The 26,491-nt window shown below is 45.5% G+C and overlaps 1 protein-coding gene across 1 annotated transcript in view; it reads left to right on the forward strand.

The window, feature by feature from the left end:
* Positions 1 to 6,841: 6,841 nt before the first annotated feature.
* The window catches only part of KIAA1217 (sickle tail protein homolog), a 302,577-nt gene continuing 282,927 nt past the window's right edge, over positions 6,842 to 26,491 (forward strand). Inside the window, 2 exon segments of the mRNA XM_023256446.2 lie at positions 6,842 to 7,019; positions 15,208 to 15,491. Coding sequence (XP_023112214.2) covers positions 6,950 to 7,019; positions 15,208 to 15,491 — 354 coding nt within the window. The 5' untranslated portion in view covers positions 6,842 to 6,949.

Genomic DNA, 26,491 nt, shown 5'->3' on the forward strand with positions numbered 1-26,491 from the left:
AGCTCCCCGGCTGCCTTCCTCAGAAAGGGCTTGCGAGCAGGGCACACTGGGAATATCATCGATTCCTCGCTAGTCTACCACATCAGTGCACCAGTTGGCCATTTATCAGGGTCTTGGGTTCTGACGCACATGGGTTGGGGGGGGGGTGTGTGCAGAAGCGGGGAGGTGTGCGTGGGATGGGGGGGAGCAGGTAGAAACTACTTATCATTTTGTTCTTTTATGGATTCAATCACTTCACACAAATTAGACTCCTCATAGAGTGTTGTGGAAAACTTGGTCCAACCTCTAATTAAATATCTTGCCCACTAAACCTTGCCCAGTTGAGAGACTGTAGAATCTGGCAAAGAATGTGTTTCAAAAGCACAACAGTATAATCCGGGAAACAAAACTTTAAGCTCTAGGAGCACATGGGGAGGACCACAGAACTCACCTGGGGGCCGGGGAGAAGGAGAGCCACAGGACAGCTGGTAAATGCCCCAAGTCTTCTTCCCCCTCCCACTTGGCTCTTTAGGTCCTTCGTGATTAAAACTGTTTTTTCCATCTGCAACGAACACGCGTTGTACCCTGTCCTTGAATCCTGTGGACTGGGGTGGGGAGAGAAGATCGCTGTAAAAATACTTAAGTTCTGGAGCACATGATTGGCTTTCAAGAACTGACCCCAAAACTTGCGGGTGAGCCGGCCTGATGGAGAGGCTGGAGACAGGCCCGCCCTCCGCACACCCCGAGGGAACACCTGCCCCATCGGGCGCCCTGAGCCCCCGGAGCGCAGTGTCAGCCTCCCCGGGGGCGAATCAGGAGGGCCGTGCATCTGCACAACCCGCCGTTCTCTGTTGTCTGTGGCTCTTACTCCCTGAAACTAAGATCTGATGAAAATGCGAAAAAAAAAAAAAAATCTAGGTGCGTTATTGAAAGTCTACGCGAGTGATTATTTGGCCGAGAAGAATATCAGTACATTCAATCCAGTTTCAACGTTTTCCCTGCCTGGTAGGGAAGGTGAGGACCTCTCAGTTCTAGAGGTGGGGATGAGGAGAGCAAAGGCTCAGGAGGAGCAGTAGGAATAATCCCCCTTCGGGACCCTAGGAGGCACGTCTCAGACATCTCTCTTGCTGTACCGAGGTCACCCCACCTCTGTGCTGCACCCCGACCCCACCAGCCTACGTGAGCCTACCAGTACCCCAACTCACCTCACAGGCCCTTTCCCCTATCTGACCATGTGCAGGCTCCTCTCCATGATCTCTGATGGCTGGTCCCAGCCTCACGTCCTGGGGGAAGCCATGTCTCACCTGGGATGTTCCTGGCATTACGGAAACAGCACACAGGCAAGCACATACATTACAGCATACACCGGGCCTCAGTGTCTTGTACAGCAAAGACCCCCAGCTAATATGAGACCCGATTCTGTGATTGAGGGGAGAGGGGTTTTAGAAAATAGATATACTCTCCCCTGTACCAACTCTGACTTTATTCTCCATTTCTTTTTTTTTTTTTAATTAAGTAATTTGTTCTTGAGAGAGAGAGAGAGCACATGCACGCATGCACACATGTGCCCATTAGTGGGGAAGGTGCACAGAAAGAGAATCCCCAGCAGGCCCCACAGAGCCGGATGCTGGGCTTGAACCCACGAACTGCGGGATCATGACCTGTGCTGAAATCAAGAGACAGACACATAACCAATGGAGCCACCCAGGCATCCCTATTCTCCATTTTGATATAGAAAAAGGAATGAGAATAATTGAGGGGTCCCCTAGGGCGGTTGTGAGAAAAGGGGATAAAATATCCTAAGTATTAAGCAAATTCAACGGCGTGATGGTTGACGAGGGGGCCTGACTGGCATTAACTCTCCAGGTCTCATTTTGCTCATCTGCAAAATGGGGGAGGGAATAGAAGCTAACCCTTGATCCCAATTTTCTGGCCCTGTGATTGGTTCCCCATCACATAGTCCTTACTGCCCCAACAACTCACTGAAGCTTTGCAGGGCACGTGGAGAAGGCCAGGGGCAGAAGTAGGCCAGGGAAATGCCTTCCCAATGAGGTCTCACCAAATACTCTCTGATGAAAGGGTTCATAATAGCACCACTGAGTTAAAGCAAGGAGCAAGCAGGGTGCTTGTATCTGTGGGGGTTCTTACATTTTCATGGGTTCCACCTCTAGGAACTCTATAGAATATGACACAGTTTAGCCCGCTCTGGGATAAAAGGGGGGGAGAGCGTACATCAGTTGGAATTTTCACTTGAAAGTCGCCACCTGGAAGCCAGACTTGGTCTGCTGTGACCACGTGAAGCAGAGCTGAGCGCTGGTTTCCCCATGATGTGCTGCACACATGGGCCGCCCCAGCGACGCTGCCTGGCAGACGTGGTCTTTGCTTTCCAGCGTCTTCCAACTTAAAAGAGATAAAAGAAACCCCGATAAAAATGGACATCAATGGATTCTCTTGAAAAGAAAGCAAATATGCTTAAAGCATTAACACATTGGATCTAAGTGTAGTTTGTGTTCATAATTGCATAAAGAATTTTACGGGGTAGGGAGAAAAGTTCCAAGACATCGGTATACAGAGAGACGTGAGCGGTGGGGGAGGCTTTTGGTCAACTCACTTCTCCTTGGCTGGTCAGGTCTCCTTGGAGCAGCTGGGATTTTAAGGACTCAAGTAAGATCAGGAAGATTGGTTACCCTCTGGAGAGAATGCTAGAGATAGAAATGGTTCCATGGTCACATCTGTAAGCTCTTCGCCCTAAACATAGAAAGGGAAATTCTGTTTTGATGGATGAATCAGACAGATTACGCTATTGTGAGATTTTTGTTCTTCAATGTGAAGTGGTTGGTGGGGCTTGTAAAACAGCTCAGATGACGGTTCACACCTTTAATTAATGCTTAAATTTCTCTGGTGAGGTCGATGTGGGGAAAGTGAAACAGCCTTCTTTGGGCTCGTTTTGCATTTGGAAACCCAAAGAACACATGGGGCATATCTTGGGTTACACAGAGGGGACCATCTGTCCTGGTTTGCCAGGGACAGTCGTGGTTTCCGCGTCTTGTCCTGTTGCAATTATTTATAGTGTCCCCTTTCGCGGCCACAAGTGCTCTGGTTTATATTTAAGTGTAAGGTCACCCTAACCAGCTGACACACTGCTGGCAGGAGTAAGGTGGGAGAGCCCGCATTTCATTCACCAGATCGTCCATTTAAGCAAATGTTCTCCCAATTGTCACAAGTCTTTCATTTCTGAACTCCAGGCTGACACTCAGGGGTGTTCCCTTCAGAAAGGCAATGTGTAACATGTCAAAGGGGGCTTCGGTTGAAACATTTTTGGCTTATTTGTTTTTCACTTTATTTTGTTTAGTTTTCCTTTCAGTGACCAATGCCTTTGACAATTACATTTTATGGCTTCTGCTAGCATTAAGTATTTCTTTCGTGCCCTCGTGTCAAATCATCGTAGGTGATCCTGTGCCGAATAGCATTTTTTGTATCTTTTATTTTGTATTTATTTATTTTTTTATTATGAAATTTATTGTCAAATTGGTTTCCACGTGCCGAATAGCATTTAAACTAAAAAAAGAATTTGGGACCTATCAGTGCAATTCCACGAAGGCTGGATTCTAGCAATGATTTCTGTCTTGAAAACCTCACATAAAGGAAGAGTTGACATGCTTTCCACAGCTCTGTAATTAAATAGGCCTGCTAAGCAGTCACACGCAATAGTTTCTGACTGTTGTCACTAATGCCTGTCATGGCGGATGTCTGTTTAAGTTGTGTTTTCAAATCCAGTAGTGGCCCAGTTCTGCAACAGGATAGTCCCGCCTGCAAAATCACCATTTGCCCTTTTATCTCATCACTTGTCTTTCCTTTTAAATGACATTTTTTTGTGTGTTAGCTCATTTTGAGTCATGAATTGCCAACATATGGAGCCATTAAGCAAGAAATAGTCTTGCACCTTCCCTGGTTAACAGAAATGGAGTTGAAAATTCAGCCCCCTGGTATCATTATTGTAGCTCTCTATATGAGTGCAGGAAAATCACATTTCAAGTTCTTCCCGCTTTCCTTCTGCCTTTCACAGCACATTTCAAAGTACGGCAGTAGGCAGATTGGTTTGTAATAGCAATTTTTAAACCTAGAAATTAAATTAAACCTAAAAGCACGGCATGTTTCTAGTTCAAATAGGGTTTCTTCCAGAAAGAACATTTCCGCAGCTATAGCAATGACAATAATAGTATTTTTCATGAAGATCTGAGTTACTGAGCTTATGGAGATTGCAGAAAACGGTTAGCATTTTCTAGAGACCCCTCTCAGAGAAGCTGACAATTAGCAAAATAGTCCTAGTAAGGTCTGTGTGCTTTGAAGAGCGTTGTACAGAATAGTCAGTGCAAAGGCCTTAATACAGAGCTTTCTCAAATTGTTTTCAGTTCTTGTTCTCGAGGAGAAGGAACAAAAGGCCAGTAACTAGTCTGGTAGAAGCTTTCTCCCATAGAATGGTCAGAAAGTTGGACTATTCAAGAGAATGTGATTTACTGTAAATATATGTCTAGATTTCCTGGTCCTTAATGATTCATGTTAATTATCTTCACTCGTAATGCCTTTTCGTTTTGTGCATTCCACAAAGGGTTTTGCTTGGAGGAATATCTACACAGGCCGCAGGCTGCATTGCCTGTGGGGGAGGGGAGGGTCCCAGCAGCTTGAACACGTGGTGGGCAGAGGGGGTTCCTTGGGCTGCCTGGAAACTAACCAGAGTTTAGAACTGGTGGGAGACCTGCCCTTATTTTGCCCAGTTGGGGATCAACAGGGCCTTGAAGGGCTGCTCTCCCACTTTCCAAACAGCCCCAGGAAAGCAAAATCTGCATGAAAAAATGGATTTTTTCCCCCACCCCCGCCTGAACTGAGCTAGCCAGAAAGGCTTCCCAGCAGGCAGTGGGCTGTTGGTTGTTATGGGCTGCTATGGTAGGTATGCTGTTGTCTCTTTCACCCTGGGGGTCTTGCCACTGTACTGTGTCAAGTGACAGGTAGGAGCTGGTGGGAACAGGCTCTTCGGGCACCAAAGCAAGTCAGGTGAGAGCCCGGGGACATCCTCTGGTGTGTCCCTCCCCACCACTCCAACCGTCCCTGGCATTGTTAATGTGAAGACAAATTCACAACAACTACCCAAGGATCAGGACAATCTGGAGCCGGGGGCCTGAACACAAATCCCTCCTTCCTGAACATTTTGTATCTGAGGAAATAGTAAGGTTAAAACAAGACTCCTCTGGCGTTTACTCGTTTGCCCACAGGGAACCAGTACAGAAACTGTGTAAGATTAGTTCCTCCTTAGAGCAAGATTACCAGGTAATTCTGCCGCAAAGTCGTGGAGACCTTGAGCCCTGTCGACTCAATTGCCTGTATTCATGCTGCCAGGCATGGCTTTAATTTTCTAGAAGATTCCCCACATGTTGGATTTCAAGAAAAATCCTGTTAGGAGTTTCAGGGTCTTTCTTTTCTTCTTCCCTTCCTATGTGAGAGTTTGGCTCAATCTCTGGCATGTCCATTTTCCCTATATCCTTTGTCCCTACGGGCCTTCCGCATCTTTTTTGTCCTAGATGGCCAAAATATGTCTCCCACGCTGCCAAAACACACAGGTGACTCGAGGTCAGAATCTGGAGGATAGGCCAGCCATTGTTCTGCACAAATTCTTGATCTAAATTAATCTAAGACCTTGCCTGAAAGGCCTGTTAAACTGCATGAAGGTATGGTCAGCAAGCTACCCATTGTCCTCTTTTCCCCTCAACTGATGAGGCCACCACAGATTAAAATATCACACTCTTCCTACTGGTGATTGTGTTACTTTTAGATGGCTGAAATGACAGAGCTAATGTTGCTTAGATTATTTTCCCATCTTTTTTTTTGTGTGTGTGTGGACATTGTGCCTCCTATTTTCACTTTCTGGGAAATTTGCCAATTTTTCAAGGACTGGGTAAAGAACAAAATAAATATTTGTAGATAGCTTAAAAGGAGAATGAGTATGTTGGATGTAACTCTGCCCAACCAAAGAAAAGCAATTTTTTTGCCTTTCAGATATTTTAAAGTAATTAACTTGAGAGATTCGGAAGGTTGACTTTACTAGTTTACTTTTCAAGATTTGTGAGCAAGGGGTGTGTGTGTGTGTGTGTGTGTGTGTGTGTGTGTGTGTGTGTTGGGGGAAAGGAGAGGCGTCAAAGCCTAAGCAAATGGGGGTACAAACTCTTTTTAAAGTTCAGTGCAAGTGATTGATACTGACTGTGCGAAAAGTAAACAACTTCTTTGTGTTAATCAGGTTCTAAACAGTTATTGCCAGAAAGTGTTTACTTAACAACATTCAGCATAAAGGCTTGCTTTCTGTCTTTCTTTTTTATAAAGAGATTTCACTCAAATTTGGGATGTTCTGCAGTTGGCTGTGTATTAATATGTAGAGCAGCCTACTTGGGAGGCTCCTTCTGTGTCTGAGATTCAAGAACCCAGGGAATGGACTTCCAGTTCTCGCCGGCGATCCTATGTGAAATGTTTTCCTTCCCCGGCTGCGGGATCTCGGCAGTTCGCAGCGGTGCAAACCAGGCAGTCCGGGTCCTGGTCGGACAGCCCATCACCTGTTGGGGCCTCCCACGCGCGCCGCGCAGGGCTCGCCCCGGCCAGGGGCGGCGGGTGGCTCCGGGGCACAGGCTCTCCCCCCTCCCCCCCTTCCTCCGGGACCAGTCGGGCTGGCGGACTGACAGACGGACGGACGCGGGGACGCAGGCACGGAGGGACGGGGGCGGCCCGACGCTGGAATGCAGTTTTCTCCGGCGAGAGAGACTTTGCACCGGAGTGGAGAATAGTTTGGGGTGGGGTTTCGCACGGTCCCCTCCCCCCCCCCCCCCGCCCCAGCCCAGGGCCCCCTTCCAGGCGCTTTCTGGGAGCTTTCAGAACTGCGCTCTGAAGTTTAAAGAGCAGCAAGGAGCTTGTGCCGTAGGCAGGGACAATGGAAGAAAATGAAAGCCAGAAATGTGAGCCGTGCCTTCCTTACTCAGCAGACAGCAGGCAGAAGCAGGGTAAGTAACAGACTCATTCAAAGATGGAGTTACAGTTAAGCGTGTTCCTCGCCGCGGGCTGCTTTTTATAATCCCGAGACGGGGCGCATGGCAAAGAAAACGCGCTTTTCTTGGGGTGGTGCGTTTTCAAAACTGAGTGGAGAGCTGTGATTTCTTGGGTCTGACTTGATCTCTGGCAGGGTTTTCGTAAGCAGCAAAAGAAGTGGCTTGGGGATCCCGCGTTTGTGGGACAGTAAGCATTCAGTATGTGTTGTATCTCTAGGCAATGACAAAATATATCGCTAAAAGCAGCTTTTAATACTCACTGCTCCAGCCGTGGGAGAAAGGAGCTGTTTCTGGGAGGCTATCTCTGGGAGGGCAGCATTTCCATTCATTGGTTGGGGGATCCCATGAGGCAAATGCACACTGGATGCAAGTTTTGCGGAATTTTAGAGTTAAATTACAGAGTTTAGGGATGTTTTATTTTACAGATCAGAGCAGTAGGGGAGCACTTGTACCTCTATGTGGATGATGGATGGGACTCAGTGAATCTCTCTATTCAAAAGTTGGGAGTTGTTAGAGAATTTTGGTAAATTTTCTCCAGGCAGTTTTCCTTTAATTGTGTCTGTAATAGACTTGTCTTTTCCGTAGGGAATTTCCAGAAGCTTATGTTGTTCCAAAGAAATTTCACAGCGAGGCTGGGTAGAGAAAGGACTTCTCTGCTTTCCAGTATCTGACGTCTGTGATGCCAGAGCCTATAGAGCCTATCATATGGTATCATATAGGCAGCGTGTTCATAAACCCGCACAATCCGAAACCATCCCCGCCCACCCTACCCCAGGTTCATCCAGAGGCCAGTTAGGAACTAAACGAAGCCTTGCGGGTCTACAGTGCTCTGCGTGGGAGTAGGGATTATGCACAGGGGAAAAGGTGTGTGTGCTTTAAAAAGGCGAAAGGGAAGTAACAAATGACTCATCCACATTGAAAATGCAAAACTAAGCTAGGCAGAAGCACTGCAATTAAAACACCCCCCCTCCCCACCTTACCCCTGTCCTGTGAAATGCAGGAAACCTGAAGCTTAGAAAACCCTGGAGGATCCCCCAGTCCTGCAGTCTTCGGTCTAGGTGTCTGTGTTTGTGTTTCTAAAACAGAGCACTCTCCGTGAGGGCGCCTGGTCAGTGGGGTCCAGTGGGAGATAAGGCTGCCATCCCTCCCCTCCCCCCTTATCTGGTAGGGCAGGATCCTACAGCAAGGATTCCATCTGTTGAAATAAATGACCCAGAATCTACAGGGGCAATTAGAATGGGACCAATTTAAGAAATAACTTTCAAACAAACACAGCAATTCAAAGATGCTTCAGAGGCTGGGGATAGTCAGGCTGAGGGAATGTAATCACTTTATTCATTTACCCATTCATTCAGTGGGAGAAACAGTGAACAAAGTAGATGAAAAATACTTGCCCTCACTGAACTTCAGTTCTGAGAGCCATGTTTGGAGGGAAGGAGGTGGTAAAGAGCGACAATGAACAGATACATAAAATACATAGCATGTTAGATGCCAGCGTTTCCAGGTTTAGCGAGTAAAAATACCCTGTATTTGAGTTAAATACCCAGTTAAATTTGAGTTTCAGATGAGCAACAGATAATTATTTTTGTATGAGTATATCCCGTGCACTATTTGGGACATACTTATGCTGAAATTATTCATTATTTACTTGAAATTTCATTTTAATTGGGCATTTTATATTCTATCTAGTAACTCTATTAAGTAGAAATAAGACTGTAGGCAGGGAAAGGGAACAGGAAGTGCATGGGTTGCGGGTGAAACTGTAGATAGGGTTATCCGGGAGACCCTCACTGGTGTATATCTGAATAAACATCTGAAAGAGGTGAGGGCGGGAATAGCAGGAACATGTTCAAAGAACGGCAAGGACATGGGAGAGGGCTGGGAGAAAAGAGGGTAAGAGGTAATCCCAGCCAAATCACATAGGGCTGTGAGACTGTGGCAGAGATTTGATTATTTCAAAAGAGCTGGGGAGAGGCTAGCAGGTCTGACTTGTCTTATAAAAGAGAAATATTGGGTGCTATGCCGAGAATAACCCACATGGGGGGTAGGGGAAGGGCAGGGAGGCCATTTTGGAGGCTTCTGCAGTAAACCAGGGACGAGGTTGGACCAGCAGGTGGTAGAACAGGTGATGAGACACTTCCAGATGTATACTGAAAGTCAAGGCAAAAGACTTTGCTGAGGGATTGGATGTGGGATATAAGAGAAAAGGAGAAGTCAGAGATGATTTCAGAAATGTTGGCCTGCCCAGCTGGAGGAATGGAGTTGCCATTTACTCAAAAGGGAAGGCATTTGAGTGGAGTTGAGGAGGAGAGGGTGTGTGTAGTTTGGAAGTGGAGGGGAAAATGGGAAGTCCTTTGGATAGGTTAGGATCCAGAGGTTTATATCAGGCATCCAAGAGGAGATGCTGATTGCAGCGTGGATATTCTCCACTCGAATTGAAGAGGATGGACGGGGGTCAATGTCAGATCTGCTAGGACTGGGTCTGTGTGCAGGGGACAGGTCCCCAGCACACCCTGGGACACTTGAGTATTTAGAAGTCAGGGAGATTGGGAGGGGTGGCTGGAGAGATCGTAAGGGTGAGAAACATTCAGATTGGATGTGTAGGGTCCCGTTGAGTTCTGGGTGAAGCGATGCAGCGAAGGAGGATGGCATCAGTTTCAGTTCTTTGGTCAGCACGAGGACCACACAGGGAAGCCAGGCCTCTGTTCACGTCATCCGTAATACACCGTGTCCATTTCTAGCCCGGCATTCTTGATGGTTGCACCCAGTAAGAACGTGATATTCCAGGGCAGACCAGGTCTTCCTCATCTTTGCATTTCCTGCACTAACAGAACACCAGGCACATAGAAAACACTCAATAAATATTTCTTGAACCAAAGGCTAATTATTCCACCGCCGGGCTTGGCGTTTACCAATCTACTGTAGATAAGGATCCCCTGGGTGATCATGTAACTTATTGTCCGGACTGAGACACTTTGGAGAGTGAAAAGGAACCCTATGAATAATTTTGCGGGGACAGCAGTTGTAACCCACCACAGTTTTGGCAAATTGGGGCAGATGGTCGCCCCAAGAATGGCTCTAATCAGTGAGGTTTCCGTGGCTGAGTAGGCAGCTTACTAGAAGAACAACAGCGTGAAAATATACTGCGAGGTGCCCTGTGTGCGCTCCGTAGTTATTGGCTAACCTGTAGTCTAAGACTATCACACTTCCTTTAAAGCCCATGGGCTCCTTGGAGCGATCCTGGGGGAGGTTCCTCGGGCCGCCTCTATCTGCCCACAGTGGCCCTGAAGTGTCTGCTTTTGCTCAGGCCCCTAAGCTCTTGAAACCCCTGGGCAGGTAAAGTGTTATCAGCCCGTCTGCTCACCTCCGCCAACCCCTGATCCACCAGTGTTTCGAGATGGTATTTGCTCTGCTGGTAATCATTTTTTGCAACATGTAATTGTATCAAACCAAACACATTGTACACCTTGAACTTGCAAAAAATGGTCCTGGCCACAGAGCGCAAGCTTGGGGAGTCCCAGATACTCAAGTCTTTGCACAGAATTCTAAAATTGCCCCATCAGTCTCTGCCCCTGGCCTGTTTTATCCTGAAGAGCACTTATCACTACGTGACATTTATATGATGTATTGTTTGTCTGCTTCCCTCATTATAATGTGGATCTTCTGTAAGGGAAGGGGATCATGTCTCTCTCGATCACAACTTCACTATATTTCCTAACTCCTTTCAATGTACGGAGTAGGCACTCAATAAATATTTTCGAGAATGAATGAATCATCTAACCAACACCTGAGCCGAGAATGTTTTTCCGGGGAGCAGAAGGGCTGTTCCTATTCTGTCTATCCCAGAAATCTTATTTATCCCATATTTAATTTTTAAGGGTTTTTAGGTGAATATATATAATGGTCTGATTTCGGCTGTAGTTTCTGTGCCAGTTCGTATATGGTGGTGATCTGTATGATATTAACAAGAGAACTGGGAAAGCAAGAAATCCCGTGGGCCCCCAACAGAATATGGGATGTGTGTTAGTCAGATAGGCGAATTGCTGTAACAACCCTGTAATCTCTGTGGTTTAGCACAACCAACGTTAATGTTTTGAACACAGTGGAATGTGGATATTCCCGGCCAGGTGGATCTCCTGAGGGCCCGCCTTCGGGCCGGCTCTGGGACCTAGGCCCCGTCTGTGTAGCCTGCCGCCATTCGCCAAGGCCTTGACGGCTTCCTCTGGAGCTTTGACTGGCAGCTAGCCCAAGATCAAAGAGAAGGAGCACGGAAGATCATTCAGCAAGGCTGGGGGCCAGGGCTGAAGGTGGCCCACATCACCTCTGGCCACCCACACTGCATTGACCGGAGGAATTAGGACCGGGCCCCAGCTCGATGAAGGCTGGAAAACGCAGCTTTTCTGTGTGTGCAGCAGGAGGACGTTATGGTTTGAAGTCACGGACGGACAAAATCCTGTCGCTGCCACAGAAGGCCCGGAGAGGTTGTGCAGCCAGACGAAACAGCAACCCCCCACGGTGTTCCTATGACAAGAGAGGATCCTGGCACCATTGCAAAGCTCCATCTTGGAGATAGCGAACCGGAAGCCACTACAAAGAAGGGAGGGACTCCTTCTCAAAGAGGCTGTGGCCTACCGAATCTGAACTCGGGAATAAAATCTCAGGGAAGTCTTGTCGCTGGCTCGCAGGTGGAAGGCAGGCGTGGAATGTCTGAAGGATGCGAGGTCTCAAATCTCTTGCTGTGAAGTCAGCTGACTTGGCTGAGGCCACCTGAGCTGTGGCCCGGAGGCCAGCCTTCAGCTCCCGTGGGCTCCTGCTCGCAGGGTAACCTGCTGCGTCTCAGCAGAGTCTCTCTGGCACTGCCGCCTTCCTCATCCCTGCTTCTGCTCCAGGGAATGCTGGAGGGCCTGTTCTCTGCTCGAGGCTCCTGTTCTGCTCTGTGCCCTGCTTGGAGTGAGCTAGGAAGAGCAGTTTCCCGGGGCCGTGCGGAGGCTGGGAGCGGCAGGAAGGGGAAACTGGAAGGCTTGCTTGCCTTCACGCTACAGCCTCGTTGTTTGTTTGACACGGATTCCCAGGATAGCAAGTGGCTGGACGCACCCATACTTCAATGTTAGCACCAGAGTGCATTCCAGACAAGAAATAGAACTGGATTTCTGTGTGGATGGCTTTGTGGATAATGAAGAATGGGTGGGACTCAGATCTCTGACTCCACGGCTGTGGAATTGTGACTACCTGTCCTTTGCCCGGTCGCCTCTTGTTTTGCCCTGCTTAGTTTTTCTCGCCAGCTGAAGGGTCACGGTGTCCCCAGATGACTGGAGTGGTAGAGTTGTCACTTCTCCCTCGGGCTCGGGAATTGAGAGCCCCCAAGAACTGAGCCTCCCTGAGGAAAGGGCTCAGGTGACCGGGACGCGTGTCCAAGTGGCTTTGTGTGGACAGTAGGGTTGGGGTGTTGTTGGTGCCTGTGAGCAGGTGCCTGGTGGTGGGACAGGAGACAGACCGGGCCGATAGCGGGGGGGGGGGGGGGGGAGTGAAGGGCAAGAAGGGGAGCCACGGGAAGGAGTGAGCTCTGCCCTCAATTGGGCGTCTGCCAAAGGACTGTGCCTTTGGCCGTTGGCGCATTTGGGCATCAGTGCTTTTGCTTCCTTCCTCCAAGTCACATTCAACCTTGTTAAACAACTGGAGACATTTTAGAAGAATGCACAAAAAAGAAAAAAAATGGGAAAGTAACCTAAGGCTGACGTGACCTTCCGGTGCAAAGTGTTAGAAAAGGGCAGGGGTTTAGAGTCAGCAAGTTGGGGCTTCCCAAAGGTAAATGGTGACAGGAGATTGGCTGCAAAGACCACCACTCCTCCCCTCCCCCACTCCTTTCCGAATTTATCTGAAGGAAGAAAGCGGAAAACTGTTTTCAGTCTCCAAGGGGCTACCGTTCTGGCTGTCTTGACCTCGTCTGGGGATCCTTAGATGAGACAAAATAGTTCTTGTGAGTCTGTGTGGCAGAGCAAGGCAGATGGAACTTTCTGCCGCTGTTGGTGGCTGAAGTGCCCGAACGTTTATCCATATGGGTGTCTGTGTGTTTGCCCGTGTGAAGAAGTCCCCTTCCTGGAGATTCAATCCTGCCAATGAATCTAGCTGCCCAGGATCATTTTTTAAAATATGTTAATGATGTTGAAAGTAATCGTTAAAAATACTGTGTAAAAGTCAATAGTGTTATATGAAGTATACAACAAGTTTTTGGCCAATGTAAAACTCATGTGCACACACACGCACTCCGAAAGCTAAAGCGAAGTATACAACAAGTTTTTGGCCAATGTAAAACTCATGTGCACACACACGCACTCCGAAAGCTAAAGCGAAACCAGATTGCACACGTATTTACCAACCTGACATATGGCATTTTTTGTAACTCGCTTTATTCAGTGGATCCTGTTACTTCTGTTTTATTAAAGAAGACACCACAAAAAAGGCAGCCGTCATGTGGGTCCACGTAATGAGAAGGGAGCCTAAATAAATGATACAGTTAATCTCTCAATATCTTTTTAAGCAATAGTTCGGTCTTCTTCCCCTTCTAAATTTACTGCTGAAACTAATGAAGAGCAGGAGAATTAACTAATTTGGCTATTTTTTCCTCCCTTTCCTCATTGGTGTCTGACGGAGATGCTATAATTAGCAATGTAATGAGAAGTGAAGGGTAAACAAGAAGAATTGTTCCCAGAACACCATTCTCCGGATGGAAAACCAGAATAGGAAAACCAGCCTGAGTTGAAAATGTTCACTAGGCCTACCCAGAGGGCGTCAGACCTGGGGTTGTCTACAGAGGCGTTTCTAGACAACGAGGGAAATGCATTGGGGGCACGGCCTTTAGATGAGCTGGTGTGTGTATAAACTGGATGCCCTGGGTATCACTGGCATGAAGTTTCGTTTGTCTATCTGAGACTCAAGTCTAGAACTTTCAAATGGTGGATCTTTTTTTCTGCACAGAACTTCTAAAGGTAGATAATTAGCAAATGAGCTTTCACCGGAAACTTCTTTAAAAACTCATTGAGACTGGGTTTTAAAGGATTTAGAGCTAGAAGACGCTGCACATCTAATACTGGTCCAGCCATCCTCATTTTATGAAGGAAGATGGTGAGGTTTAGAGATCATATTGTATGGTCTGGGTGTGAGGTTAAAGGCAGGATGCCTGAGAGCCCAGGGTTCACGGATCTGGAGTACCTTATCCTGCCCGCATCTGTGTGGTGTGTAAGTACCGCTCCTGCTGAAGAGAATCTGAAGTGCTTTTGAAGGTTCCTAACTCTCCCTTTCTAGTTTTGTTTTTTAAGAAGTAATTCTCCATTTTCAGTCAGCTAGGAGATGCAGACCTGACACCCTTCTTGCCAACCATTGGGAATGAGCAGAGATTCCCTATCCACTGTCATCGCCTGCCTCCTTTGCTCCCTTCTAGGTGGAAATCAACTTGGCCTGGAAAGGCCATGTCCAAGGTCAAGGCCAAGGGTCTAGGTCAAGGCCATCAAAATGTACCATATCTCTTCCCTTTTCACTGTGTGTTTTAAAGTCCACTTCAGGCCAAATGTGTCCAAGCCTTTACATTCTCTCCATTCTTACCTAATAGTAATATCGACCTAATAAAATTCTAACGCTTGCTTGGTTCATGCTAATGGAGGGGGGCTGGAGTTTTCAGGGGGCTCATATGTCTGTGATTATAATGCCTATTTTTGGTCTTGGGGATGAAATAAGTGTCTCCGAAACCACCGTCAGATTATGAAACTATAAAAGTCCTGTTACCAGCATGAGGTTGCAATTAAAACAAAAGAAATAATCAGAATCACTGGAACTAACTTTTCTATAATTACAGTTGAAGGTAAGGGGTAACCCAGTTGCCTGCAAACTTGTCTGACCAAGTGTTCTCCTTCTGAATAATCTCAGGGAAAGAGTCGGAAACGACCACCTTTTTCTCTGCAACTTTTTGTGTTAGTGCAATTTTTCTCATTTCCTTTGTTGATTTGGTTCCCGTCTTGCCTAAAAAACAAATAACCTGCTAGGTTATAGTTACATATTAACAGCAGCCAGAAACCCTCTTAGTGTTCTGTAAATGACATTTCTAGTAAAATCTTTCATTGCAAACTGTATTTTTTTTTTTGTCTTTCAGAACAAGGAAAAAGCAATCTACAAGTCACGTCATTAGAAGATGCGGAATGTCGCAGAACCAAGGAACGCCTTTCTAATGGGAACAGTCGCGTTTCAGTTTCCAAGTCTTCCCGCAATATCCCAAGGAGACACACTCTAGGTGGGCCCCGCAGTTCCAGAGAAATACTGGGAATGCAAACATCTGAGATGGACAGGAAGAGAGAAGCTTTCCTGGAACATCTGAAGCAGAAGTACCCCCATCATGCCACCGCGATCATGGGCCACCAAGAGAGGCTGAGAGACCAGGTACGACCATGTTGCCGTTCGAAATGAGCAGAGCTCGTTCTGAAATGATCGTGAGGGAAAGCAAAGTGGCAGGTCAAAGGGGACAAAACGGATGAGTGGATCGTGCCCACCTTTGGGTTGTTCCAGATCTCTTTGTGGGTTTGCGAGACGGAGGCAGCTTACGGGAAAGGTTTGACCTGAAGCCTCAGTTGTCTTTATCAGCGTGTCAGAGAGGGGAGACCCAGAGAGGAGGCAGTCCCCCCCAAATGGGTCCCGATGTTCAACCACAAATACATCTAAACTGCAGGCGGTGAGGGGGTCTTACTTTACTGAGCCAAGCCTAGGATCCATTACTGTGCAACCAGATAGCACTTGAGTGCTTAGCACAGTGAATGAATGAATGAATGAATGAATGAATGAATGAATGAATAAATATATACATACATATGTACGTACATACATACATACATACATACGTATAGACAGACAGACATAAATACATTTTCAGGGTAAAGGGGAGCACAGAGGGATAGACTGTGGTGAACCCCTTTTCCTTAGCAAGCTGACATTAGGGTTTTGTTTCTATTCTCTGTTTTTTTTTTCCTTTTAATCACAGATGTTTACCTTTCGCATTCTTGGCTTTCTGCTGTCATCAGCTACCTGTTTTTTCAGGTTATCTTGACAGCTACACAGACAGCACCCATTTGTACCTTGGGATGTTGTTGTTTCTTGGCTGTATGCAATGACTTTTTTGACAGACCACAAAGTTTGGGGGGGGGTCCCCCGAAGGCCCCACAGGCATGTGATCAGATTGACCTTTGAGGATGCAGAACATAGTAAAGGAAGCAGGGCCACTGCGACACGCGTGGTTGGGGAAGAGGACAGGCTGTTATTGATTTCCACACTCCAGAGAGAGAGACCCATTTAGCGTGTCCAGTCGGCGGTCCTGCCAGTTAACCGGTTACCAAAGTGATGTCTGACTAACTCAGCTTTCGATCTTCCGTGGAAATGAAAATTGGCATTCACCTGAACAATTTGAACCTGTACTTCATCCTCACTCTCGATTTGTCAGTTTATTTATTTAAAAAAAATTTTTTGGGGGCGCCTGGGTGGCTCAGTCGGTTAAGTGTCCGACTTCGGCTCAGGTCACGATCCTCCTCCATGAGTTTGAGCCCCACGTCGGGCTCTGTGCTGACTGCTCAGAGCCTGGAGCCTGTTTCCGATTCTGTGTCTCCCTCTCTCTCTGACCCTCCCCCGTTCATGCTCTGTCTCTCCCTGTCTCAAAAATAAATAAACGTTAAAAAAAATTTAAAAAAATAAAATAAATTTTTTTTAACGTTTATTTATTTTTAAGACAGAGACAGAGTGTGAACAGGGGAGGGGCAGAGAGAGAGGGAGACACAAAATCCAAAGCAGGCTCCAGGCTCCGGCCCCAAGCTGTCAGCACAGAGCCCGACGTGGGGCTCGAACTCACGAACTGAGAGATCATGACCCGAGCTGAAGTTGGAGGCTTAACCGACTGAGCCACCCAGGCGCCCCGTCGATTTGTCGGTTTAAATTCAAACCTGTTTTCTCTGAAATCTTTATTAAAGTGCCTAAAAATATGAAATGAGTGTATAGGCTGTATGTTTGCTTTTTGCTCATGTTGCCAAAAGGCCTGGTTGATGTAGATAAATTCTTTAGTAGTTAAGAAAAGGATGACTCTTTTCATTTCAAGCATATATAGAAAGTACCCCCTATTTATTTATTTACTTATTTACTTACTTATTTTAAAATTTGTTTATTTATTATGATAGAGACAGTGAGTAGGGAAGGGGCAGAGAGAGAGGGAGAGAGAGAATCCCAAGCAGGCTGTGCTCTTCTCAGCACAAATCCCAATGCAGGGTTCCATCCCATGAACCATGGGACCATGACCCGAGCTGAAATCAACAGTTGGATGCTTAACTGACTGAGCCACCCAGGTGCCCCTTTACTTACTTATTTAAAATTTATTTCCTACAGTTTTCTTGAGGTATAATTGACATGTAAAAAATTTCCCTATTTTTTAGTCGATAGTAGGGTCACTCTCCATATACGTAACGTGTCGCGTGTTTGTGAGGCACCGTACTTTATCCAAAGTGGTTCAGATCGAGGACACTCAAACTCAGAATAGTTCCAGTCACACAATTTGCTAAGGGAAAGTTGGAATTTGAATCTGGTTAAGTCTGAGCTCAGAACCCTTGTTTATTTCACTGTTCTTTAAGTTGATCATTGCCTATAGAGCATGTAGTGTGGTGAGGAAAAAAAACAACAAATTCCTTCTGCCTGTCTAGGTTTTTGACTAATTAAATTGATATAAGGCAGATTAACAGAAGAAAAACAAACAAAAGCTTAATGGTATGTATGCTTCCTGTGCATACATGGGAGAGACCCAGGAACTCTGAGTAACTCCCTAAAATGGTCAAAGCCATCACCTTAAATATCATGTTCAGCTAAAGACAAAAGAAGATGTTAGGAGTAGGGAGTCAATTATGGGAAGTTACCAAGAAAAGCATAATAAACAAGGTAAAGTTGTTATGGCCTAAAATAACTTGGATACTGGTCCTGGCTCAGAGAAAGAGCTATTACCAGAGATTACTTTTTCTCTGGAATACTTATCTGTATGGCAGGGCGAACATCTAATTATGCATCATCTCTCCTTGTTGTCCTGTGAATCACCCTCCTCCCCTTTGAAGCCCTAAGCCCCTATCCCATTCCTTAGGTCAGGATAGCATATAAGCCTCAACTGACCCAACATGTCCTTGGGTCTCATATTCTTATGGGGCTCCCATACATACATAATTAAATTTGTTTTTCTTCGTTAATCTCTTTTATGTCAATATACCGGTCAAAAAACCTACAAGGGTAGAGGAAATTTTTTTTCCTCTCCACCAGTCTGTACATGAAGTGTAAGGGATAGGGTGAGGTTGTGTGTGTGTGTGCGTGTGTGTGTGTGTGTGTGTGTGTGTGTGAGAGAGAGAGAGAGAGAGAGAGAGAGAGAGAGAGAGACTATGGGGCTAGCGGTCTCGGTGAAGGAGGTTAGGAAATTGATTATGTGTTGAATGAAGAAGGTGGAATGTATTTTTTAAAGTTAGAAATGTATTCATTTTGCTGAGAAATTAGTATTTCAAAATGGTATATTTTCCATGCTAAAAATATTTCAATTGTTATCATTACTGTTATTATTTATCATCTCATAACTATTGCTACTGCTATGATGATAGTAACTGGCTAAAACTCTCACATGGGGAGCCTAAATATAACCTGAAGGGTGCATGGTATCAGATGACAGGGAATAATGACTGTGGCTTAGTGGCCCCAACCTCTCATCTCCTATCCCATACGTGTCTGCCACAGGTGTAGTCTGGCTGTGGCTGGTCAGCTGTCCCTTTATTGGGTAACTCAGGTTGAATTCTTGTGTATTCCAAGCTGACCATCCAGAGAGGGATAGAGTCTGATGCATGGATGTGTGTATATATTTTTTCATTCCATTGTAGTGTCGCCAATGAACCCTAATCAGAGATAAGCTCAGGTAATGGTTTAGGAAATTCCGATGGACAGTACTTCATCCTCTGGCTTTTCTATTCTTTTTCTCCTGCTGCGTGGTTCCTCTTTCCTGTCTTCTTCTCCACGATGCCCTTTGTTCCTCCCTGACCTTCTTAAAGTGGATTATTCCAGGCTTCCTTTGCAGGAAGATCAGATGACCAGCCATAAGGAGGAATTCAAATAAACAAGTCTGACCACTTATCTAATATTGAGCTTCTCAGTACCACATATCCTTCTGGTGGCTGTTTGCCTGGCTGCCTCCCAGAGAAGCGGCCTTCATGAACAGAGTGACACTGGGGGGAGTTTGAGAGGAAGACGGTAACTGCGGCAGCCAGCATCTTACCTGAAGTATCTGGATGCCAAGGGCATCTAGGTTCCAGTTCCTTGGTATTAAACATAAGGAGAATTAGAGCATACCTTACATTTCAGAATCTGAGTCCAGACGCTGGAAGGTTTATGGTTGAAAACTTGAATTTGGGCCTTTGAAAATAAGTCAGTCAAGAATTTTCTTCAGCCTAAATTATTGAACAGAGGTCTCCTGATGGGAGAACAGCCATGTTTAGTAGCAACCTCCTTCCTACCTGTCTTCAAAGATAGCAGATGACCATTAATGTTGCATAGTGTTTATCTGCACAGTAGTAGTAAAGGTTACTTGTGTGGGCCAGTCAGGGGGTGAAGCTACATCGCCTGGCAGCTAAGGGTGTGGTTCTGGGACAAGGCAGGGCTGGGTCGGAATCCAGCCTCCTCCATGTGCTAATTGCAGGATTGGAGCTAATGACTTCATCCTTCTCTGTCTCAGTTCCCCCATTTGTCAAAGGACAATAATCTCAGTATCTCAGAGTACTGAAAAACAGCCTCAGAAAGCGATGGATCTTCCTCCTGTTTCAATGGCAGCTCGAGGCATTGCAATCTTCTGGTCTATGGTATCCAAAAGAAGAGTCTCAGTGGTTCTTATTTTCAGATTAGTATTTAAAGGCAGTTTTCTTTTCTGCCCACACATATTTGAGTACCCGAAGATTATTTTTTCCATCGTCAGAGCATAATTTTATTATAATTCCAAAACTTATTTTGATTTTTCCTGCATTAAAAGCTTAAAATTTGGATTTCTTTCACTTATTCATCCCATATGTATTTATTTGGCACCTGCCATGGTAAAGGTGCTGTGATGAGGCGTGGTCCCTGCCATCAAGTCAATAAAAGAAATACGGCGTTCGTGCACAGATACTGATCCTTCATGATCCAGGCCAAATGTCACACCTTCTGAGTTGGTCATAACGTCTTGCAGTACCTATATTGTAGTATCTAATCATGCCTTTGTTGTACTTCTCTTTGTGTTTCTTTCTCCCACGTAGAATATTTTGGAGGACAAGAACCTTGTCTTAAATACCTTTGTAAAGTCACCATTTAAGGGAGTATGGAACGTAACTTAAGCATGATCAGTTTTTGTTGAATGAATGAATGAGTGTGCAGATTGTTGGTGGCAAACCTCCCTCTGTCAACTCTGCTTCCGCTTTCTACACCTGTGTACGCAGGTATTGTTTGCTACCAATAATTTGTATGATCTGGACGTCACCTTCCACAGGGGAAGCTTTTTGAATGCAAAGCAGGGTTAATAGAGGGGAGGAGACAGTTAATACCCGATCACAACTCATCTAATCACAGAAAGCCTGTGATTTAAAGGGCTTCGCTATGTGACCCACAGACATTGAATGCCACACACTGAAAAGTGAGTGGGGCGCCTCGATGGCTTAATTGGTTAAGTATCCGACTTTAGCTCAGGTCGTGATCTCACGGTTCGTAGGTTCAGGCTCTGCATCTGGCTCTGTGCTGACAGCTTGGAGCCTGGAGCCTGCTTCAGATTCTGTGTCTCCCTCTCTCTTTGCTCCAACCCCTGCTCATGCTAAATAAACATTTAGGGTTTCATCAGCACATCGCACATCCATACACAGAACTTTATACTTATCTGTACAATGGCATTAATCACATTTAAATGTAATATAAATATATTAACATATATTTACACCTTTATGTAGTGGCATCTTTGACTTTTTTTTTTTATAAACTTAATTATATTATGGCAGAATTTCAATCACACTGGATTATTCCTCATGCAGTAGATCTCAGGGTATCATTGTATACCTTGGGAAATTGATGTCGTCTCTACGTCATGTGTGAAAACTCCAAATTAATCAGATGGTTTATTTTCCTTTTTTTTTTTTTTTTAAAGATTTTAAGTAATTCTTTTTTTTTAATTTTTTTATTAATGTTTATTTATTTTTGAGAGAGAGACAGAGTGTGAGTGGGGGAGGGACAGAGAGAGGGAGACACCGAATATGAAGCAGGCTACAGGCTCTGAGCTGTCAGCACAGAGCCTGACGGGGGGCTCTAACTCACAAACTGTGAAATCTGAGATCATGAAATCTCGAACTCACGAGCCATGAGATCATGACCTGAGCCGACGTCGGACGCTCAACTGACTGAGCCACCCAGGCGTCCCTAAGATTTTAAATAATTCTACCTCCAACCTGGGGCTGGAACTCACAACCCCGAGATCAAGAATCACATGGTCTATGGACTAAGCCAGTCAGTGCCCCAATCAGATTTTTTTTTCCTATCACATTTGTTCTTTTCCTATCACATTTATTCTAATCCTAATCAATCCATATGTGTGAAGTGTTAGAATTTCTCAAATATGCATCTACATTCATGAATATGTGTGTCAGTGAAGCCTGGAAAGTGATCTAATTGGAACTAAAGGCACACTAAGACTATAGACCATCGTTAGTGAAAGGCTTGGGCCCTGGTGAAGATGTGGATAAAAGGCTAAAGTTGTAGAGGGGGCAGGTTCCAAATAATTATATATGCTTCATAAATAAGTAAATACACAAATGAAAAGTTTATAAATTAAACTAAAGCAATAGAACCCAGCTAAGAAATTCTTTAGAGCTACTAATTTATTCTCAACCAAAAAGGAAAATGATGGGAGAACAGCCATGTTTAGTAGCAAGAACCAGGGAGCTGTTCAAAACTAATGACTAAATATGCATTTACAGACCAGTTTCTTGCCTAAACCTTAAGGGAAAAGGAAACAGCATTTTGGCGCTTAAGAAATCTAATACAAGAGGGGCGCCTGAGTGGCTCAGTTGGTTGAGCGTCCCACTTTGGCTCAGGTCATGATCTCATGGCTCGTGAGTTCGAGCCCGAGTCAGGCTCTGTGCTAACAGTTCAGAGGCTGGAGCCCGGTTTGGATTCTGTGTCTCCCTCTCTCTCTCCCCCTCCCCCACTCATGCTCTGTCTCTCTCTCAAAAATAAACAAACATTTAAAAAAATTAAAAAAATAAAAGAAATCTACTACAAGATATGTGGAGCAAATACTAACAATAAGCCACAGTGGGATGGGGGAAGAAAGCCCTTACCCAGATGGAGAACGTGAGCATGGAGGTTAGTTAAATGTTCAGCATTTTTTTAGCACTGTTTTCTTGACCGCTCTTTATAGTGGTGAAACAGTGGAAAAGACTGCAAGGAGAACATCTTATTGGCCTCAGTTAATATTATGACACTATTGCTCTTTGCCCATATTGGTATATTTCACCGTCTCAACAACCCTGTGTGGTAGGCAATATTATGAACTCTCCTTAACAGAACGGGAAACTGAGGCACAGCTTACTTAGCTCTTGTTCACAGTGACAGGGCAAGTCACCAGTACTGAATCCTATTATTTGGCTGTGGGGCAGGTCTTGCTTTTTTGCCTCCAGATCGCACCATCTCTCTGATGCGCAGCAAAACCAATAGACATTAATCTAAAATGTCGAGAAAATGGAGAAGGGTTGGAATGGGGGTACCGGTTTGGCCATTGTCATAAGTATGCAATTTGGTAGTCATCTTACAGTGGCTGAAATGCCCGCCTCCTATTAGATTGGCCTTCAATAACTCTGGAAAGAAAAGGAATTTGGCACCAAAGAAGCAGTGACATAAATAGTGATTTAAGTATCTACGGAACGTAAATGTTGAGATGTTACTATTGCCAGAGCAACACCTCCAAATGGAAGGATCATGGTGTCATGACAAAATTACAAGCTGCATTTAGAGAATTTATATTAGTATATATGGGAGCGTTTAATGAGGTGAGATGTAATGAAATGCTGGAGCCTGTGAACAAAGGATATAATTACGATGGAAAGAATCAGTATGAAAAAACTGTCCCCAGAAATTCCAAATCTTGGCTATGTCTAAGAGAAATCAGAATGCAATCAGAAACAATAGTCATCGAAATTTGGGCGTGATGAAAAACAATGGGAAAAAAATAAGCAGAAAGCAGTCTACTACGAAACAGATGATGATGTTACTTGAGGGACCAGATGAAGGAGCTAGCTGGAAATGTTTCCCAGGGGACTGATATTTTGAATTGTGACTTAAAGGAGATGGAAATGCATTTCTGAAGATTTGGAGTATGACAGAGTAGGACATCTGGGGGCAGGGTGAGGGGACTCTCAGCGATCAAAAAGACTAAATTCAAGGAGTTGCGTTTTCACTTGCAAAATTGATTGGAAGTTGACGTTAATCACAGAGGATACAGAAAAACAGGAATGGAATCCTAAATGGGGATCATTCGTAACACATGGCTTTTGATCCATGTTTAATTGGGTGCCACCAAACTCTGCATTAGCTTTCGTTTTAATTAGTGGAAGGAAGAGCAAGAGAACAGTGCTATATTAAGAAGAGGTCTGAAAGCAAATCAAAATAAGATTCTACTGGAAAACCTGCTAAGGAGTGTCGGGGAGTAGGTGGGAAGTGAAGGGGAGTCAGAAACCCAAGTGTGGCTGTGTGGTGGCAGGAGACGCCTCTGATGTGATGATCGGCAAAACCTAGAAAAAATTGCCACCAGGTCAGATGGAGATTTGCAGTATTGAGGAATCCAGAAAAGACCAATGTGATTCAGTCCAGCTGATTGATACAGAACTCATATTGCGGGCGTCTAGACTGTCCTCTGCTTTCTCGTAGCCGGCTTACGTCTTTCCCCTTATTCATCCTTCCTGCAGGTGTTCTCTTGGATTAATTCAATCACATGGCTGTTTTTCATCGACCTACACTGTCAGCTCGACATCAGGCAGTATGTGTAGAGTAGCCAGTACCTGCCCTGCCGGGGGCGCGTCTGTTGAGTGATAACTGTGGGGTCCGATATAACTGAGTTTTTTATATGCTGGATGCTCTGAGCTGTGCAGTGTAGGTGAATCATCTGTTTTCCTGAGGCTTTTCTTAACCGCAGAAATGAGACTGACAATACTTTTGTGGTGAGGATTACATGAGATGATACATCCTATCAAATAGATCGCAGGTGTTGAGTACCTGTCAAAACCCTTTGCATTCAGGAGAGCATTATCCTGGAGGGGTGAGGGCAGTATGCATTAGGGCAGCATAAAACAGTGTGTGTTCTACATTGCAGCGATCTAGGGGCACCTGGGTGGCTTGGTTAGTTGAATGTGTCACTTTGGCTCAGGTCACGATCTCATGGTTTATGAGTCTGAGCCCCACATCGGCCTCCCTGCTGACAGCATGGAGCCTGCTTGGGATTCTCTCTCTCTCCCTTTCTCTCTGCCTCTCCCCCACTCATGCTCACTCTCTCTCAAAATAAATAAACTATAAAAAAAATAAAGAATAAATGAAATAAAGAAATTGCAGTGATCTAGATCAGCATTTTGTAAAAACATGCTCTGCTGAATCCTGGATCCCCAGGCTGTTACTAGTTGTTTGGGGAATGGAGAGAAAGTCTCTAATTTGGGGATATTTTTGGTTATCTGGAGTTAAATGAAATTCTACACTGCAGGGTCTATCTGATCTTTTAATATGCTAAAAGGCATTCTACGTCTCATTTGGAGATTTGGGAACAGGTGGGTGAGGAATGAAACATAATGTTTCCCAAGCCTGTTTGACCACAGAATTATTGCTTTGGGGACTCTTCTTCTGTGAGACACGCCAGGGAATGGGAGTATGTACTTCAAAAGCTTGCTGGAGTTCAGAGCAGTGGGAGAACAGAGGGGGAGGATTTCACACAGAGATGGACATTTGAATGGTGTCTCTTGGAATGATGGAGGTCTCCTGGAGACAGACTTGTCCTAATTATCTATTTCCTCGATCCCCAGGGCATAGTAGGTATTCAGCAAATATCTGTGGCAAGGAGATTAATGGATTATGATTTGAATGGATAGAATGCAGCCATGAAGGCATTGTGATAGAGGAGGAGGGGGACAGGAAGAGCCAATGTTGAGACAAGAATAGAGGTGGCTCCCCCGTGAATCAGTGGGTAGGCCAGTTTAAGTGAGGTGATGGTGTCATTCGGCAGAGGGGGAAGACAGGGGAGTCAGGCAGAGGACGGCCAGGTTGTGTTGGACCTTGAAAGTCAGCAGAAAGCTTGGACTGTCAGACACAGGGCAACCTTGTAGTCTTGAGCTCAGAAGTGGAATAAAAGCAAAGTTGAAAGGTTATCTGCTCGGTGCTATGTAGGAGGGACCGTGAGAACAGCCTGGGTCCTGGCCTGGAAATGGTTGCAGCATCCGGGCCACAGTGATAAGGCTTTGGGCATGGAGCTCAGCCAGCACTGAAGGATGACACGCACATCAGATATTCAAAAGAAAAATGGGAATGACTTGGGGTCTGATTGGAGAAGGATGAAGGGATGAAGGGCTGTGGCTGGGGTAGTGGGGAAGGCAAATGCGCCCGATGAGCACCCCATGTCCTCACTCAGCTCCTACCTGTGCCCAGACCTTGAGCAAGTCACTAAGCACCCTGTGTCATCTGTCCATAAGCGTGGAACCACTGAAAGACCAGTGGACTGCCACGGAAGCATGTTAGTCATCGTCACGAGAGGGATGGATGTTAAATCTTGGGATCAGCTATAGGGATGGGACTTGGAGGAAAAAAATCTGGTCTGGAGTCCAGTGGGGTTTTCAACAAAATTGTGTAGTTTTTGGACTTTTGCACCAACCTCCTTTTGCCTTCCTCTCACAGTATCTTTGTTTTATCAGGCCTGCCCTCTCCTCTTCCTGCCCTTCCCCAGATGTGAGATGTTCGAGGGGTATGCTCCAACCAGTGTGCAAGTGTGGAGGTGACGTGTGAACAGTGGGTAATGCTCAGGGGCCGTCACATGGAGCTTTGAACTGAGCCACAGGTTTTGACAGTGTGGAGATGAATACAGCTTACCACACTTAGTTGTGTCAAACTTGCCCCAAAGGGATATTTTTGGGCCAGTGGAATGTACAAGGATTTCCTCCATGAGCACTTCCCGAGGTCACAGTTGGAGCAGTCACCGGTTTTACTCAAACAACACAGGGACGCTGATGGGAGAGGAGCAGGTGGATGGGGTGGTATTGTTGTAGCAGTTGTTTGGGAGACATGAATGGCTGTATGTGCTATCATTATTGCTCACTGATTCCATCTTTTGGGTCCATTGTCCTCCCTCT

Source organism: Felis catus, chromosome B4, assembly GCF_018350175.1.
Source record: "Felis catus isolate Fca126 chromosome B4, F.catus_Fca126_mat1.0, whole genome shotgun sequence".
Taxonomy (NCBI): domain Eukaryota; kingdom Metazoa; phylum Chordata; class Mammalia; order Carnivora; family Felidae; genus Felis; species Felis catus.